The sequence below is a fragment of the Channa argus genome, chromosome 13 (assembly GCF_033026475.1).
Source record: "Channa argus isolate prfri chromosome 13, Channa argus male v1.0, whole genome shotgun sequence".
Taxonomy (NCBI): domain Eukaryota; kingdom Metazoa; phylum Chordata; class Actinopteri; order Anabantiformes; family Channidae; genus Channa; species Channa argus.
In genome coordinates, this window is record NC_090209.1 from 17,407,815 (window position 1) to 17,425,262 (window position 17,448).

General features: G+C 40.0%; 1 protein-coding gene across 8 annotated transcripts in view; it reads left to right on the top strand.

The window, feature by feature from the left end:
- The first annotated feature begins 3,526 nt into the window (after positions 1-3,526).
- espn (espin) overlaps positions 3,527-17,448 on the top strand; it is a 37,495-nt gene continuing 23,573 nt past the window's right edge. Inside the window, exons 1-7 of one of the 8 annotated variants that reach the window (XM_067528619.1) lie at positions 3,527-5,809; positions 7,969-8,162; positions 13,851-14,037; positions 14,963-15,145; positions 15,859-16,017; positions 16,522-16,777; positions 17,160-17,446. In XM_067528619.1, the coding sequence (XP_067384720.1) occupies positions 5,507-5,809; positions 7,969-8,162; positions 13,851-14,037; positions 14,963-15,145; positions 15,859-16,017; positions 16,522-16,777; positions 17,160-17,446 (1,569 nt within the window). In that variant the 5' untranslated portion in view covers positions 3,527-5,506. The remainder of the gene's footprint in view (positions 5,810-7,968; positions 8,163-13,850; positions 14,038-14,962; positions 15,146-15,858; positions 16,018-16,521; positions 16,778-17,159; positions 17,447-17,448) is intronic. The other 7 variants (XM_067528620.1, XM_067528621.1, XM_067528623.1 and 4 more) reach the window with 7 other exon arrangements.

Here is a 17,448-nt window from a genome sequence, read left to right on the forward strand (position 1 = left end):
TGTTTTGTTGCTCAAAGTTGACAAAGGTAAACTTTCCGCGTCACATTGGCTTCTCCGCCAATAGCTGCTGTTTCCACAGATTTCCGTCTACAGATTGAGTCTACGTCAGTGTGCGCTTCACACACAACTAGGAGTGATGATCAGACAACAGACACGTTTGCTCATACAGTTACAAGAAACTGTTTATTTTATCATCTTTTTGTAAATGCTCCAACCCCGGCTACAGGCGAGGTATGGGACACTCCGGACGGGCGGCTTGTTGGCGGGTTTTTTGAATATTGGATTTCTGATTGAGGGCAATCCATTGTGCTGTCATATCAGGGGCACGAGAGCAGCACGAGCCAGGCGAACAAAGGCAGCAGATGGCTTTTCTGCTCCGATACATGATGTTGAGGTTTCACAAACACACAGGCCATTAAGAGTTGTCCGGGGGGAAATTAGGGACTGAGGGTATCGCGAAACGGAAATGCCTTGCAGCTATTTTATAGTGCAGCAAAGTCCAGTGTTGATGAAACATATTGTCTAAGTTTTCTAAGAGTGACAAGACAGTTTGAAAAAGTATCTTTCGTTTCATTGTTGCTCAGACCGTTATAGGTGTATGCATGTATGTATATACATCTGCCACAAGGGATTTTACTGAAACATTTACTCCATAAAGTTATGCAACCATACGTTTAAAACTACAAAGGAACCCAATCGTTCAAACCAAGTAAAAAAGAACAATGAAAGAAAATGAAAAGAATGACACCAAAAGCCTTGATATGCTGTGCGACTCTCTGCTTTGCATCCTGCTGTACAGTCCTGGAGGAGAGGATGAGAGACAGGCCAGGGCGTGGCGTGTACGAGGTGTCCGCCCACAAAGACAACGAGTCACTGTCACTGAGCCCCAAACCTCGTGTCCGGACAGGGCGCTCAACACAACCCCAGCCTGCAACGATGGAGCCAGCACACGAGAGCGCCGAGCAGCCGAGTCACGCGTTGGTATGTTAATATTCCTTTAAGTTTAATATTGTATTCATATGGGTTTGTGTTTTAAGAATGTCATTTTTGTGAATTTACCATCATGACACGGAGATCACCATGACAACTGCTATCTCAAAATGTTGTATTGTGATAAAAGGGCTTTATAAATTACAAAATGTGACAGTATTTAATGCAATGTTGCCCTATAGCATGAATACTGAGGTTTGCTCAGGAAATTGTCAATATCTATACTCAAAGCTGTTTTACCTTGAAACGTGTGACTGAGTGCTGTTAGGTTTTATATTGTTCAGACCTGTCTAATCTATTTTATAACTTTACATGTTTTGTATGAGGTACAGATATTGTAATTATTTCTTCATGATTATTACAATTATTAGTGTAGCTGTAAAATAACTGAACGTGTTTTTAAATAAGAAACCAGTTAAAACTCTTTCCCCCCCATATTTCCAGTAAATTATATCACAGCAGAGGAATCTCAAACGTTTGACTTTTCACTATAGACTCTGCACTGTTGAAACCCGTCTTGGAAAAGGAATTGTCTTGTGTCTGTCAGCTGCTAATGAGTCTCTCTGTGAGAAAGTCTGACCACAGAAATTCTCACTGCAGGTCACGGGTGGTTGACTGGGTCGTGGTGAGACTCATGAGTTCAAGTTGAACAGAAGAAGTCCAACTAATGTCTCAATGCAGCAATAGAATGATGCATCTGAACTGCAGGAGATGATGTTAGAACGTCAGAGTAATAACCGCTATTTGTTTCAGAAACTCATTATTGTTCAAATGCTGTTTATTATTTCTAAAGAAAAAAGCATAACGACCATAAAAGTTATTGTATAAAAAATATGATAAGCAATTGATTATTCTTTACGTTCAGACCGATTTGGAAGTGACGAGATTAAATTTTTAATTCATTTTCCACAGTTGTAGCTGGTTAAAGCTGGTTAAAAGTAGGCCTAATGATCAACCACGTTTCTGGTCAAAATGGGGAGTTTAATTCTCTCTCAATTTAAACATTGTTTTAGAAAAATCTATGTTTAGTAAAATGTAAAGTTAAACCAGTATATTGTGTTTTTATAGAAGAGAACCTCTAATATTTTAGTCCTTTATCCAGTGCCAGCAAACCGTGAAGATAATGGTTTTAGCCTAAACCAGTTTTTCTTTAAACTAGAGGCAGTGTTTATTTACCAAATGTTACAATTAATCAAATTTCAATATCAAAGATATACATTCGTCTAGGGATATAGCGCGTCCCCAGGTTTACTCCTAATGTTAATTATAAATGTATAGCTAAATGAGAGTCGATTTCAAGGAGAAATCAAAACAGCATACAAAAAAGGGAAAAAAAAGGTCTAGAAAGGAAAGTAGGAATTAAGAGACAGATAATAAAAAAAGGAGAGTAAAGAGCGGAGAGGTAGAGAAAAAAAAGGAATGAAAAGAAAGACATGTTAAAATGATGCTTAATTTTGGGGATGGGAAAAGAAATAAAAGTATTTTGTCTTTGTGTGTGTTGGTCTTCTTTTCAGCAGCTTAATAAAGTTAATTGTGTCTGTTTTTCCTTTGTCTACAAACATTCTCATAGATATAGAGCTGATGCCTTTAATACTACTACTATTATTATTATTATTCATATTCATATTATTACTAAATTTTTTAGTCCCTCTCTGTTGTTCACAATGTCTTCCCCGCACACGCCCACCTTTACTCAAGCAAAAGTGATGACTTTTTTGGCACGAGCCAACCGGCTGAGCCGTTAAGGTTCAAATGAAAATGGAATGTTACTATAACCACCTCGTTATAGCTCATTTTAGCCATCACCACAGTCGTCTTCTCAGAAAGATGCTGTGGGTCGAGCAAACAGGTTTTAAATTGAATTTCTATGATGAGAACGGGACATAAACAGTTTTAAAGCTCAAATTGTTCACTTCTATTTTCTCTGAATCTGGTTAAGGTCTTTGCTGACCACGTCCACTGGCCACTGTTTCAAACACAGCATGTGAGCATAATGAACATGAGCAGAAAAACTCTTAATTTGAACGTTCCCGCCGCGCAGCAGCAGATGTTACAGGACAAAAGATGGGGCCCACGCGCTGAATAATTGAGTCCAATTTGAATAACTGTCGCATGTCCGACGCGTGCGAGAAATATCCCAACTTTCCCAGGCTTGGAAAACCGTTGGGAGCCCATCTCCAGTTCAATGAGGATTGAGCTTCTCATTGCTTTAGGTTGTGGGGGTCGTCGTTTAAGAATCCTGGGAAGAGACTCCAGACAATCTACACATCACAACCACGTGTTAGACCCTTTATTAAAGTTTGCAGACATATTCAGTGGATTAAAACCCCCATATAGGCTACAAGACAGTGTGATAGACAGCTGGTAAATAGAAACGTTTAAAAACAGGATGTTTGTGTTTTCCACAAACATGGGCCTTTATACATTAACTAATTTTTATCAAATCAATAAATTCAGTTCGGCCTGGGAAAATAAAGTAGCTTCAAAACGTATATTTAATAGAACAGTGTGCAACCTGTGCGATAGTTCATTACTATCTAAAAACAATATTTTTTTAACTGCAAGTAGGCCGATCTCTTGTATTCCAGATATTTCGCCAATAAAGGCACTGCTGATATGTGTCCTCTCATCTACATCGTGTTAGTTACATTACCGTGTCCTTTAGGGAATTGTCCTATTAGTCCGAGTCCTCCCACTCCCACGCGCGGTGTCTATGACAGTTGAACACATGCAACAGATGGGCCAGAGAGGCACGCGCCGAGCACGAGTCTTGTCCCCCCCCCCTCACGCCCGAGAGAAAAGAAGAAAGGGAAAAAAAATCAATGAACCTCTCAACCTAATCTGGCAGTGAAGGGGCAGAAAGTGCAGAGTGTAAGACGAGACTGGAAGTCTGAACATCTAAAGAAATTAATTTAAAGCCTATAAATGAAGCCGAATAAATTATAAGTGTAAATGTATAAATTCTCCACATATATATATATACCCGTCATTATTAAAATAGGTTATTGTGATCTGTTTATGTGTGTGGCAGCTTAGAGAAGCCAACACAAAATGATGGGCTGACACCTCTGCAGCTGGAGCAGCACCTTTAGAGCACGAAGCTTTCCTGCCACCGTTTGGTGACAGGAAGTAATACTCGGACATTTTTACTCAGATACAGGTGCCAATTGGTAAAGACTCTAATCCCAATAAGTGAACATAAAAGCAACATTTAACAACCCGAACTCAAATTCCTACTTGCATAAAACGAGGCTATATGCTATGATCATTAAAATGTACATTGTAAAGGGGTATTTGATAATTACCACAGAAGTTTAGTAATTAGTAATATGTAAATATTGCTCTGTGTTTTCTCGAGGTGAAGCAAATGCCTCCCGCTTGACCTACAATATACACTGAGCAGAGCAGGCCGATCACTCAAATTTAAACGCTTTCATTATCTACTGGATTTGAAATCGTAATCTGTAAAAATGTAACTGATACCAGCCCGTTATTCTGCCTTCACTCAGTTAGGTCTCTGTAACCACAGCCTTGGTTAATCTGACGCATTCAACCCTCAGAATCACCATATTCTGTTGTGACAAATGACTCATGGTGGAAAACGGCCGTTTGTATTTGAGTTAAAAACATCAATAACGAGTTGAATTCATTGTCACAAAAAGAGACAACGCTCTCTTGTTAAACCTACACACGTGTGACAGTTCTTATAGTTACAGTTTTCCATAAGGCCACCAGATGGACCTCTACAGTTTACCAACTGTGTCGTCTTGTGATGCTGATTTCACTGCCACATGCACAATTAATGCTGATGAGGCCGTACTCAACCAGTCACTGGGCCTGTGTTCAAAAAGTCCATTTCTGAATTAAAATCTATCCACGGTAACATCTGACTGACACTCATCAGCACGGCTGTGTAACTTTCTCTGTCGGGCGACACTCAAGAGTTTCAAAGCGTCTCTTCGCACTGCCCCTTTAACTTGCGAGCCGATTTCCACAAAGCAACAACCGGTAAGGTTCAGCGATCCTCCCCCCTGATGGATTATTTAACAGGCGCTCAGTCCCATGTCGCCATCTGCTACAGGAAGAAAAACACTGCGGAATTTTTTCTGAGGCACATGATACACGTTAGATAGTCGGAAACAAACATCATAAACAAATATTTTAGTGAACAAAAATACAAACAAAAAGTTGCGCAACAGGTGTTCAGCATCACGCAGGCGTCAGAGGAACGAAGCGGATAAGTGAAGCACGTCGTCGCGCAAAACTGGTTAGTTTATCACTGAGATACAGAAGAAAAGACAGAGCTTCATTTCAATATGTAAAATCTGCAGCTCGTGAACCGGAGCGGATTTTTCTTTGAGCATCTTGGCCGATAATTGGGTTTTCCAACCAAATTAACCGAGTGACTGATAAGATTCGGAACTTCGGGAGGACAATGCTGACCCAGTCCACACGGTGAAGTGATCGGGCTCAACGTAGGGAACCAAAGGCAGGAGTCGTCCAGTCCGCCGCAGTCATGCTGGTGGTGGAGGGGGACAGGGCGCTGCTCGCCGCAAGGCAAGGGGACATTCAGACTCTCAAAGCGCAGGTGGCAGCAAAAGAGCTCACCAGCGACGTCAAGGATGCACTGGGGGCTACACCGGTCCACCACGCTGCCAGGGCAGGGAAACTAGCCTGCCTGCGTTTTCTGGTGGAGGAGGCAGGACTGCCGGCCAACTGCATGGCAAACAACGGGGCGAGCCCGGCTCATGATGCAGCAGCCACCGGTAACTTGGCCTGCTTGCAATGGCTGCTGACCCAAGGTGGATGTCGGCCAGAGGTGAGTGACTAAAAGACAGTAGCCTGATTCTGTTACCTCTGAGCTGGCTGCCATTTCTCAGCTGTGTAGCCTGCCAAACCACCACCTCCCCAAGGGTCCAGTGGATCTGTTATGTTTTGGCCAATTAGAACATTGTCTGCCTAAAGTCTACATGTATTACTAACAGACTCTGTGGAAGTGGGAAAAGCAGAAATCAAACCAATGCAAATGAAATTTCTTGGGTAGCATCTAGACAGGGAGATCTACTTTGTTTACGGGGAACACAGATACATTACAATCTATCTTTAAATCTGAATATTTTAAAGGATGTTTCCTGTTCCTGTTCAAGAGGGGATTTGACAAGTAATCAAATGACTACAAAGCTAGTGTAAACCCAATTACAACACTGTTCGTTCTCTTCTAGTCCCTGATGTTCTGAACTTGTAAAACCAAAATCATTTTTTCTTGAGAGGAGATCACTTATCGACATCAATAATTATGGTCTTTAATAACCCAAATAACCTGGTGCAGAATATCACTGATAAAAGATTTTGCATCAAAACATGGTGAATGTAAAATAGTCTGACGGAAAAACACACACTGCCTCCTTATGAAAAGAGGTTCTTAGATATTCACAAGGGCCTCAGTGCTGCTTAGTTATGTTTTGATAAGACACACTGGCAGCTCAAAATGTCAAAGTGTCCTTAGGTAAACACTGAACCCCAAGCTGCTGCTGGCATGCTGAAGTTGTAAGTTGCTTTGGAGACAAGTCTTTGCCACATGACAGACTAAATGTAAATTAGACGAAATGTGAATTCAGACTGACACATTGAAAGTAATGCATGAGAAAACACAAGTAAATAACATTCAACTTCCAGGCACAGGAAATGCATTAGAAAATTCACATTCCCCTTTCTACGTTTGAGAATTGTGTTTTTGTTCTGTTTTAACACCCACCATGTTGCACTGTGTCATGTTCACATGGTAATGAAGTATGCAAAACTACATTTGCAAATGTAATATCCTTAAAACAGTGCAACTCAAGAAGTGCACAAAAAGAAATGGCAGTGTAGTTTGATATCAAAGTGGGAAAATTTTTGCTTACAGAATGTTCTGTGGTTAAGCATTCACATGATGTATTAAACCTTATGGCTTTTATAACTCAATTACCTAATTTCCATGTTTTTGCAATGCAAAGTATTCACCCAAGGACAATAATGCGGCAGGCACTGTGCAGGAAGCCTTTCAAAAGCTCTATAGAAGTATATGTATATTTTACATTTCCTGTCACCAATTTTCAGTAAATACAGTGTAAGCTGCAGGATATCCCAATACGCATTAGGCGAGAGGCAGGGTACTCTCCGGACAGGTCAGCAGCCAATCACATACACAGACACACAACTTAGAATTTGCAGGGTTTTCTGATTCTGACTCAAGAAAGAAACCCCGTGCTGAGCAACACTAAACAAAACCAGCCAGCTAGATATAATTCATAGTGACTAGGGCATGCTGCTGACCCTTCTTGTGTCCTCTCTAACAGAAAAACCTGAGTCAATCAGGCACTTGATCTGATCTGTAGTAATCTGTGATTCTAAATTTAAAACAGAGTAATAAGAGCTCTATTATTTGCTTACTGTCTCCATTACTTTTGAGAGCTCCCCAAAAGGCCACAGAGAGGAAAACCCCTGAATAACATACTTGGCTGACATTTAGTAAAAACTATCAGTTACCACTTTGTAATCTCCTTGATCATTGAGCTTCCACTTTTCACTTTTGCGTCTTACGCTTTGTGTCCTTGTACACTGATGCTTGCTTTATCAAACGTTCATTATTATTTGAGGAACTCAAATAGAAAAATGTGGCCCAAGACCACAGCCTAGTTAATATACATCTAATATAAATTGTATTGATCAGCCTTTAATACAAATAATTTTTAAATAGCCTGTTACCGGTAGACAAGTTTTTAAAGATACACAGAGGCCGTAACGTAATTTCTGTTGACTCACAGTTGGATGAAAGAGATGAAAAATCAGTTTGTCTTTGATAATTTAAACATTTTCTTAATCAAGAACCCTTTGTTGGTGACAGGTATTTGGCCTCAGATCATCTCTGCTGGTTACACTGCAATGTGAAATATAATTTCAGAACCCCATAATTCAGCTCTTTTGATTGATTTATAGGACAGGGATAGCTCTGGTGCTACTATTCTCCACCTTGCGTCCCGCTTCAGTCACCATGAGATAACCGATTGGCTGCTGAAGAGTGGTGAGGTGGATCCTGGCGCCTCCACCGATACAGGCGCCCTAGCTGTTCACTATGCTGCTGCTAAGGGAGACCTGTCCTCACTCCGGCTGTTGCTGGCACACAGCCCAAGGTAAGGGCAGCATGTCTTTGTCTTTACAATGATCTGTAAGCTTCTTGTTTAGAAACCAAACTCTAAAAGCAGACAAGGGGACACTGTAGCTAAAATCACCATATTCAACAACAATACTGAGTAATACACAGTATTGTCATTTCAAAATAGCAATAATTCCTAAAACTGATCAATGCTAAAATCTTTCTTTCACATTAGTTGAGGATAATCATGTCAACTTTGTATCCCACACACCAAAGTTAGCACAGAAAACCTAAACAAATAAAAGTACATTACCAACGTTATTTATAACAAATGTCAAGCAGGATTTCTTCCTTTGTTTCTGTGAGCTTGTCCCCTTAAACTCTTCAGCCATGGGAAAACAACAGTGCAAATTTGACTCTGTAAGTACCACTAAGGGGCGGCTGTAGCTCAGTTGGTAAAGGCAGGACAGGGTTCGACCCCCGGCCCTGGCTATATGTCGAAGTGTCCCTGGGCAAGACACTGAACCCCTAACAGCCCATTCCCCTTCCCAGCTGTGCATTGCCGGTCCAAGCCTTGTAGAAATTAGGGAGGGTTGCGTCAGGAAGGGCATCCGGCGTAAAAACTGTGCCAAATCAACATGCGGACAATGATTCGCTGTGGCGACCCTGAACTCACGGGATAAGCCCAAAGGACAAAAAAAAAAAGTACCACTAGACTATGACTATGTCTGTTTTCTGCTGCTGTAAACAGTTTTGTACATAAAGCTTGCAGTGGATCCACTGTTCACGGATTCAAATTTTACTATGTTCGCAATCTGACATTGAAAAAATGATTTACAAGATTTAAAAAGGTCAACAAGTCAATTTATGTCTTTTCAGATGCCTACCAAATAATTCAGGACTGACACAGTAACAGCCAGATTTTTGGTCAGCAGATTATCTTTAGACTATTTGCGGCACCAACTGGCACCGGTGAAAAGCAACCGGAACTTTTACTTTCCTGAAAGCTGTTGGGCAATCCGAAAACTTTGTGTTCAAATCCCACTTAGAAAAAAACAAACTCTTAATGATGTAACCCCAAATACTGCACACTACTATTTCCTCTGTGCACTGCTTATGTAAAACATTTAGAACAATTTCCATACTGACTTGTGTTTCTACTTGAAACCTATGTCAACTATCACAATCTATTTGTGTTACGAACATGCACTGTGTGTTACAAGATTAAATATGATGTAAGGCTGCAAGTAAAGTCATTTCCATCACTAATTATTATTAAACTTTGAATTACCTTTTTGGTTAATGTGCTGCGTGTTAAAACTCTCGGATCATTTGGCAAATTAATAAATAGTCCTAATTTAATGAATAGTGTTATTAAAAATATCAGCAAATTAACCAATTGACTGACTGATCGTCATAGCTCTACTAAGATGTGTGCATGTAATTACCCCTTGATCAAAATTATCCCTATCAGAGCAGTGACAGACCCACATGTGCCTGCAGAGATAACACAAACCGAAAGAGACCGTGATTGCCATGGACACAAGTGAGCGTGAGTTGTTCTTTTTGGGAACACATAGCTGTAATGGACAAAACAAACACTAACTAATGCCACAATTTCGTGTTACACAGTTATCTATATGATAAAAAGAAAGATAAAGTTCAGGTCATCACCCCTCTTTCAGGTTGGAAGGTTTTTCTGTCGCAAACATTATAATTATGATGCAGCATTTTAACTGCAGATTTGACAGCATCAACACCCCAGTGTCCAACATTTGTTACACTTTATCACTTTATCAAAATATTACTATGAAAGTAGTGTTCGGAGTATAGAGAGAAATGTGTATGATCTCATTTGCTGTGTATGAGCTGATTAGTGCCAGAATTTTAATAAAAAAGGATTTTTGTTAGACATTGCCAAGTTGGCCATGTTGTAGATAATTTAATTATTTGAACTCCAGATAAGTTATTATCTCTAGAATAACTGCAATGAGAGACTGTTATATTTCATGAAAATTAGGGTTCAGTTTCTTGTATTATATTATTATAATTTAAATTAATCTTAATTTTTAAGCTAGACCGTCCTTTATTTGAAAAAGTTTACACTTGGCTGACCAACAGCAACAGGAGCTTGTCCAGGCCTTAACCCCATGTTCTGCATCTCTAATATTGTCTGCTTGCACCCCAGACAGGTGCATAGCTACTGAAAATTTAATGAGGCTTAGGGACACTGTAGCTCCCTGATAGCTGGGCCCCATTCACCCTTCTCCATCACCCCTCCCACTGTTGCTGTTTACCCCCATCTCCATGGTGACACACAGTAGCGCGAACCGGTGATAAGATAATGAGGAAAACAAATCCGTTTGAATAGACAGGCTGCTTTCTAGTCACTAGCCTCAGGCATTGTTTAGAATGGCACATAGATAGCATTTTTGTTTCACCGTTTATTACAAGCCACAAATTTGTGTCTGTGAGTTTTAAGGAGTCCTATGATTGGCTCAGTTTATTCTACTTGATAAATCACAACATCAACGTGTCCTCCTCTCTTATCAATTTAATAACTGGAATGCTAACAGCAGTCTACTTTAAAATTAAAAGGTCGTAAACAATAAAAAAAATAATACTATTGTTGCATGTTTTTTATAATGATATATGATTTGTGGCCTTTTGAATGATTTGCACTTGTCACATTAAACACAAGCACTCATAAAAACTGCGGCTGTATTTAACAGCCAGCAGTTGTATACTCCTTATGCCATCACTGTCTTTTGTCTTAAAATTGGGGGAGCACAGATGTGTCTTTGTTTCCAGATATTTTAGTATTTGCCTCTTCATCCCAGTGAACCAAAACCAACAGGTTTATGTGCTGTGCCTATGCTGATAGCCTCAGCATGCGCGCGCACGCACACACACACACACACACACACACACACACACACACACACACACACACACACACACACACACACACACACACACACACACACACACACACAGAGAAGGCAAAAGAGCAAAAGCATAGGGAGAGGCTACAGACATGTTATGCAATCAATTAGTGCAGATTAAGATCTTTGCCAAGCCATAATTCCAACATGCAGTTCAGGAGGTTGACCTCTGCATTAGGATTTTCTAGAAAGTGTCTAATGGAAACAAAATGGTTCAGTCAGTCTTGTATAAAATGAATTTACCTTTTAACAGTTAAAAGAAATCCGTCATCGGGTGTTCAATCTGCATCCAAATAGGTGCTGTAGTAAACCTAAAATGCTAGCAACAATTGGAAAATACAGAGAAATTTAATGACAAATGAGGTTGTTAGAGAAATAATTTGTTTACATTGCATTTACAGAAAGTCACAATAGCAGTTCGCAATGAAGGAAATTTCTTTAACTTAGTTCAAGTTCAGCATTAAACACAGATGAAGGAGGGAATAGGAGTAAAGTTTTTCATTGAGCGAGTGACTGAGCGGCACTTTCTTCAGCTTTAATCTTCTTAATAACTTCTTGGTACAAGGATAAAAGACCTTTTTGTTCTGTTTTACAACAAGAGGTTTAAACCGATGGAATGCAATTTAACGTGCCCTTTTCAGAAGCTTCTGGGGAAAAGGGCCCACAGTCTTACAACTATATACTTTACAAGACTATAATTAAGTTAAACCCTGATGTGAAATTCTTAAAGTGAGAGATTGTATACTTGTCTTCATGTTCCAGAACGCACCAGATACTGTTAATATCCATGTACATTAAGGTGAACACTAGCCTTTGATGTTTATTGTGCAACTTAAATAGGCTATATACCCTAAACCCAAATGAGCTATATTTTACTCATTTAGGATGCACTGTCTCCACTTTGTGGACCTCTAGTTTTGGGGCTCTGTTGTCAACAACTACCTTTAAGTGAGAAAAAATAAAAATGTGTACGCAATTTAATTTCCAGTTGGTATAAACGAAAACCTACAATTTAAAACCGATGTCTCAGGCTTAGAAATATACATTTCCTAAAGCATTCTGTATTATTTAACAGGAAAGGCCATTGAGAAGGTTACAAGCCTTTATTAGCTAAGAAGACCATTAGTGTGACATCAATTACATAGCTACTAATGAAGATAACCTTGGTCTTTGTTACCATGCACATGAGAGAGAACAGTGGGAGGGCAGTGTATAGACAGATACTGAAGTAATCATCAGAGCTGAACTGGAAATATATCAAATGTCTGCTATTTCAGTCTTTTTTTTGTTCCCCCTTTGAGTGACAAAGTGAGTGACAAGTTAGCAGCCCTTGTTCTTCTCACTGTTTGTGTCATCACACGAAGGTAGCCTCTTTCTTAGCTCTTTGAAATTGACACCTGTTCTTCAAAAGGGCGTCTTTAGTAGAGTGATGAGCCCTCTTCACTTTGGAGACTTGTAACAAAAGCAGTGTGCACTTTGTTAAAATCATGTCCGTCTTACCTTGAATGTGGTAAACTTTTGTAGTTTGGATTAGTGACAAATTCAAGCTTTTCTCCGACACAGACTCCAGTGGCACTGGCTGCCCCAGTGGCAGTGGTGAACTTCAGCCCACTTTGGTTACACTCATGAATAATTTGTCTGCCCACTTCCTGAAGACTGAATTGCAAGATTTCTTCTCCTTCTTATTTTAAAATATGTAATATGTAAAATATTTAATAGTCTCTCAACAAATCGAACCAGCCTGTGTATTTTGTATTTCTAAAATCCCTACAGGTAATCTATAAATCTTTTTTATCTGTCTCAGAATAAACCCCAAATGGTCATAAGCAGACACAATCAAAATAATTCATTATCCACATAAACCTTAAATGTGGGATCTTTAATTATTGGCTACATCCTTCTGAGGGAAAGCTTGGCAGGGTCATGTTTGTTTCTACAGGTTCCATCCATCCACTTTAGCACTGCCTCTCTTTTCCCTCCTCTCCTCTACTCCTTTCACATACTCAGTCCACCGTGGATACTGGCAACCCTGTGTTAAGCACAGAGCAAGCTCGGCAAGGCCAGTGGAGTGGTAATCCTCTTAGGAGACTGATTGCTCATTTGTCAGTTTCCAAATAAAGCACAACCTTATGGGATTTAGCGGGGAAGTGCTCGCTGTCTCACTGACCTCCTGCTGTGACTGAAAAGATCTGGGACAAGGAGTACTGGATGAGCTTTTGCATGGCAGGTGGGGTAACTGGTGTTTGAAAATAAAGGAGAGCAAGATTTGACTCAGTGTCACTGCTGTCTGCTCTCAAAATAACAGCCTGTAAACTTTGCCAAAGGCATGTGTTCCTGTCAGGGCTTGCTTCATACTACTTTGACACATTCAGATAAATGTGGTTAATGGTACAAGTGTTTAAAAAAAGCTTATGTCCATTGCCCCCCCCCCCCCCCCCCCCAAAAATGAAAAACCAAACAACACAACAAAACACACAAAAAAACAAAAACAAACAAGGCATGAACTAAATCAAGCTTCAAAAATGTAGGTATTCTTACACCCTTTACATACAGAGATACAGACTAAAAGTGATTTGGAGACTTTTCACCTGGTTTAATACTGAAAACTGCCTAAATGAAGTTACACCATCATGCACTCAGTCCTGCTTGTTCCAATTAATTGCAAAGTGAAATGTTTTGTTCAACATTCAGTTAGTTGCATTTAGATCCAAAATTGCAACTATCCATCATACAAATCCGGTCTCCATGAGTCTCTTATTAACCATCTCACGTCCCCACAGCTTTGTCAACTCCCAAACAAAGAATGGTGCCACTCCGCTCTACCTGGCCTGCCAGGAAGGTCATCTGGAGGTTGTCCAATACATGGTTAAGGACTGTGTGGCTGATCCAACCATCAGAGCCAATGATGGGATGACACCACTGCATGCTGCTGCCCAGATGGGCCACAACACTGTTATTGTCTGGCTGGTATGTTGGAATCAATACACTACTGATCAGGTCTTGTAAAATTATACAGTACATATATTTAGTTTTAGTTCCCCATCACCTTTCTTATATGAATAAAAACACCTAAATTTAATGAAATATAAATCACGAACTTGTATGTCTACCAACATATATGTACGCCATTGTTGAATAATGTGATTAAATGTTACAGATGATATTCTGAGTTTACTACATACTTTGAATCCTAAACAATTCGATCACCTCCAGAAGAGCATGTTGTATCAATTTTAAACTCTTGTCTAATAAATTATGTAGAAAAAGCTAATGTGGGTTGAATACAACACAGACCCCAAAAATAATAAAAAGGTATTGATACAGTATCCAGATCAGTCTCTTAAAATCAATTTCATGCATCACTGTCATTTAAAAACATTTTTGGAAATTACATTAATAGGCAGAGAAAAATGTGTGTCTGCAGGGGTTGAGACTTTGTGTGAGTGAGCAGACAAAGGAATTTCAAGCACATTAGCACATAGAGCTGCAAGATCTCACCCAGTTGAAATAAATTATTCACTGACCAAAGAATATCTATCAGAGATTGTCATCTTTTTGTTATCCTTGCTTATCAGCTGGGTCATACATTGTGTTTCTAGAAGGACCACGTATAAATCATCGCATAGAGAGATTTGTCAACATATTGTAGCCAGCCAGCAATTTTCTTCTCTTGGCTTGCAGTATAATTAACTGCTTAACTGATTGACTAGACTGAGTTATCTTATAAATCAAGCAACAGGTAAGAAACTATGGGCTGTTGTTGTGCAAAAGGGTGTCTACACACTAAAGAGAGGCCAAAATGACATTAGAGTCTCCCTTTTTATTAGTCACTTAACAGCTGGAATTCTTACTTGCTATTATGAAACTTGACTGAAGTGATATCCTTCCTTAGATGAGTTTCACGGAAGTCAGCCTGACAGATAAGGATGGTGACGGGGCCACAGCCATGCATTTTGCAGCCAGCCGTGGTCATGCAAAGGTGCTTAGCTGGCTGCTGCTGCATGGTGGAGAGATAGTCACTGACAACTGGGGAGGCACCCCGCTTCACGACGCCGCAGAGAATGGTGAACTTGAGGTATGAGTTTGCATGTTGTTGTTTTTTTTTTTTTTTGTTTTTTTTACAAATGTAGATCTGAGTTTATAAAACACTTGCTTATATTATTACAAGAGCATAAGTAGTAAAAAACGTGGCATTAAAATCAATGGGTGCACATGATTTTCATAAACTGATTACTAGGTGCAGCATTAATAGACAATATTACACTGTATTATTGTCAAATGGGTCTCTGGATCAAACAAATGGGATCTGATTATTAGTGTGGGTGGTCACGTACAGTACATACTGAATTTCACAAATAACCATTTATTTTGAATGAGTGGACACTGGCTTATGGTTTTGCCACTACTCAAACCTACTACTTTGACTGACCTGTTGTTGTATTCAAGTTTGGTCAGTTGAACAGCTATTTGAGGACAAGTTTGAAATGCAGCAGCATATTTTTGTTTCACCCTACATAAATCCATTTGAAATTTCTTTGAGTTCAAAGTAATAAAATGATTGACCAAACACTGATTTACAAGCGGCTGGCCAGAGGTCTGATTTGGTGGGAAGATCTGGTGAGAAGTAAACTAAAAGAAGAAGAACTAAAACATAAGTCAATGTGGTTACACAAAGCTTGCAAAGTCTGAGAACAACCTTAGTCTTGCTTCCATTTGGCACTGACAGCAGGGTTTATTAGAAAATAAGGATTTATATTAGAAAAGATGAATGTTTCACTCTTTTTTTAGTCCTTGGCTCTCTTGCATCACTTGCAGTGTTGTCAGATCCTTGTGGTGAATGGGGTGGATCTGGGCATCAGGGACCAGGACGGCTTCACAGCAGCAGATCTAGCCGAATACAATGGCCACTCACAGTGTGCCAAGTATCTGCGCACTGTGGAGAATATGGTAAGAGATGTGTTCAGTAAGTCTTACTGCACTGCATAGTTACCTCTGATCTTTTAGTAGACATGGCCAACTAAGAGGAAATTTATCAGGGAAGATTAAAATGTTTTAATCTACATACAACCTCCATAGCTTCAACCTTCTATATCACCTCTGAATTGAACTCTGTGGTGTGTGGGAAACATATTTCCCCCCTCACTGTACTACTTCCATGAAGGACATTGAGCCAACTCCATCCAGGGCTGTGGGGAAAGCAGAGGGCTCCAGAGCCTGTCTGATCAGATGTGGGATGTTTCATTAGTGTGGCATAGTTAAACTCATAAAGCTGTTGTCATGCAAATAATCAGGGAATGAGAATAAATAACAGTAGTACTAATTTATTCAATTTTAAAGTGAATTAAGAGATTTGTGGTTTTGTTGCTATGACTGCTGTATTGATCATATCTACCTTGTAGTTAAATGAAAGACACACAGGTGCATGTATTCTCAAACTGCAATCTCTGACAGAGTGTGGAGCACCGCATTTTGTCTCGGGACCCGTCAACAGACCTTGAATACAAGCAGCCAGACTCTGGCCTCTCATCCCCAAATACCACCATGCCCCCTTCCAGACAGGTGGCCCACTTTGAGATGAGTTCACCATCCAGCTCTCTGTCCAACTACGACTCAGCCAATTCCAGCCAGTCCAGCACTGGAGAGAAGAGGAGCAGCTTAACAATGTCACGAGGCCTGCCTGCTCAGCTCAACACAGTTGCACATACAGGTCAGAAATGCTTGCAGTAAGGAAAACTTTTTAAAATTATTTTCTTTTTTTTAATTCTGAGATGAACCGAAAAGGTGACCAGAAATATTCTTTGCAGGGTATGTTTCATTATAATGAATATCAAAGTGTCCTGGACAACATGTCCAGTTTGCTACCTGTTGCTAACAGTTGCTCTGTGTCTCATATGCATGATATACTGATGCTGCACCCTAGTGGTCTGTATGCAGATCATTATAGATCACCAACTTATGTTTGAATGGTGTAAAAAGAAAGGGATGGTGTTATAGCTGAATAACGTTAGACTTTGCACCATGCACCATGTTTGATTTCCTGTAAGAAAGTCAACATTAACATTAAACATGAATCTTGTCTTTTGACATAGGTGCATCAGAAACGGCCATTTCAGACATGCAGGCATACATGGATATGCTAAACCCAGACATCAGCTCTGACATGCCCAAGGAGAATGAGGTACCAGTTGATAACCTCCCCAAGCCACCACCACCTCCACCAATGTATCCACCCCCGCCTCCTCCACAGATTCCTCCTGTGCCACCTCCACCCCCAAGCTACCCAGCACCACATCCCACTAAGGAGCCATCATCAGCAGAGTTCCTGAAGGTGAAAAGCAATCTGCGGCACGTGGAAAGTACCACTGGCAAAAAGCAGGT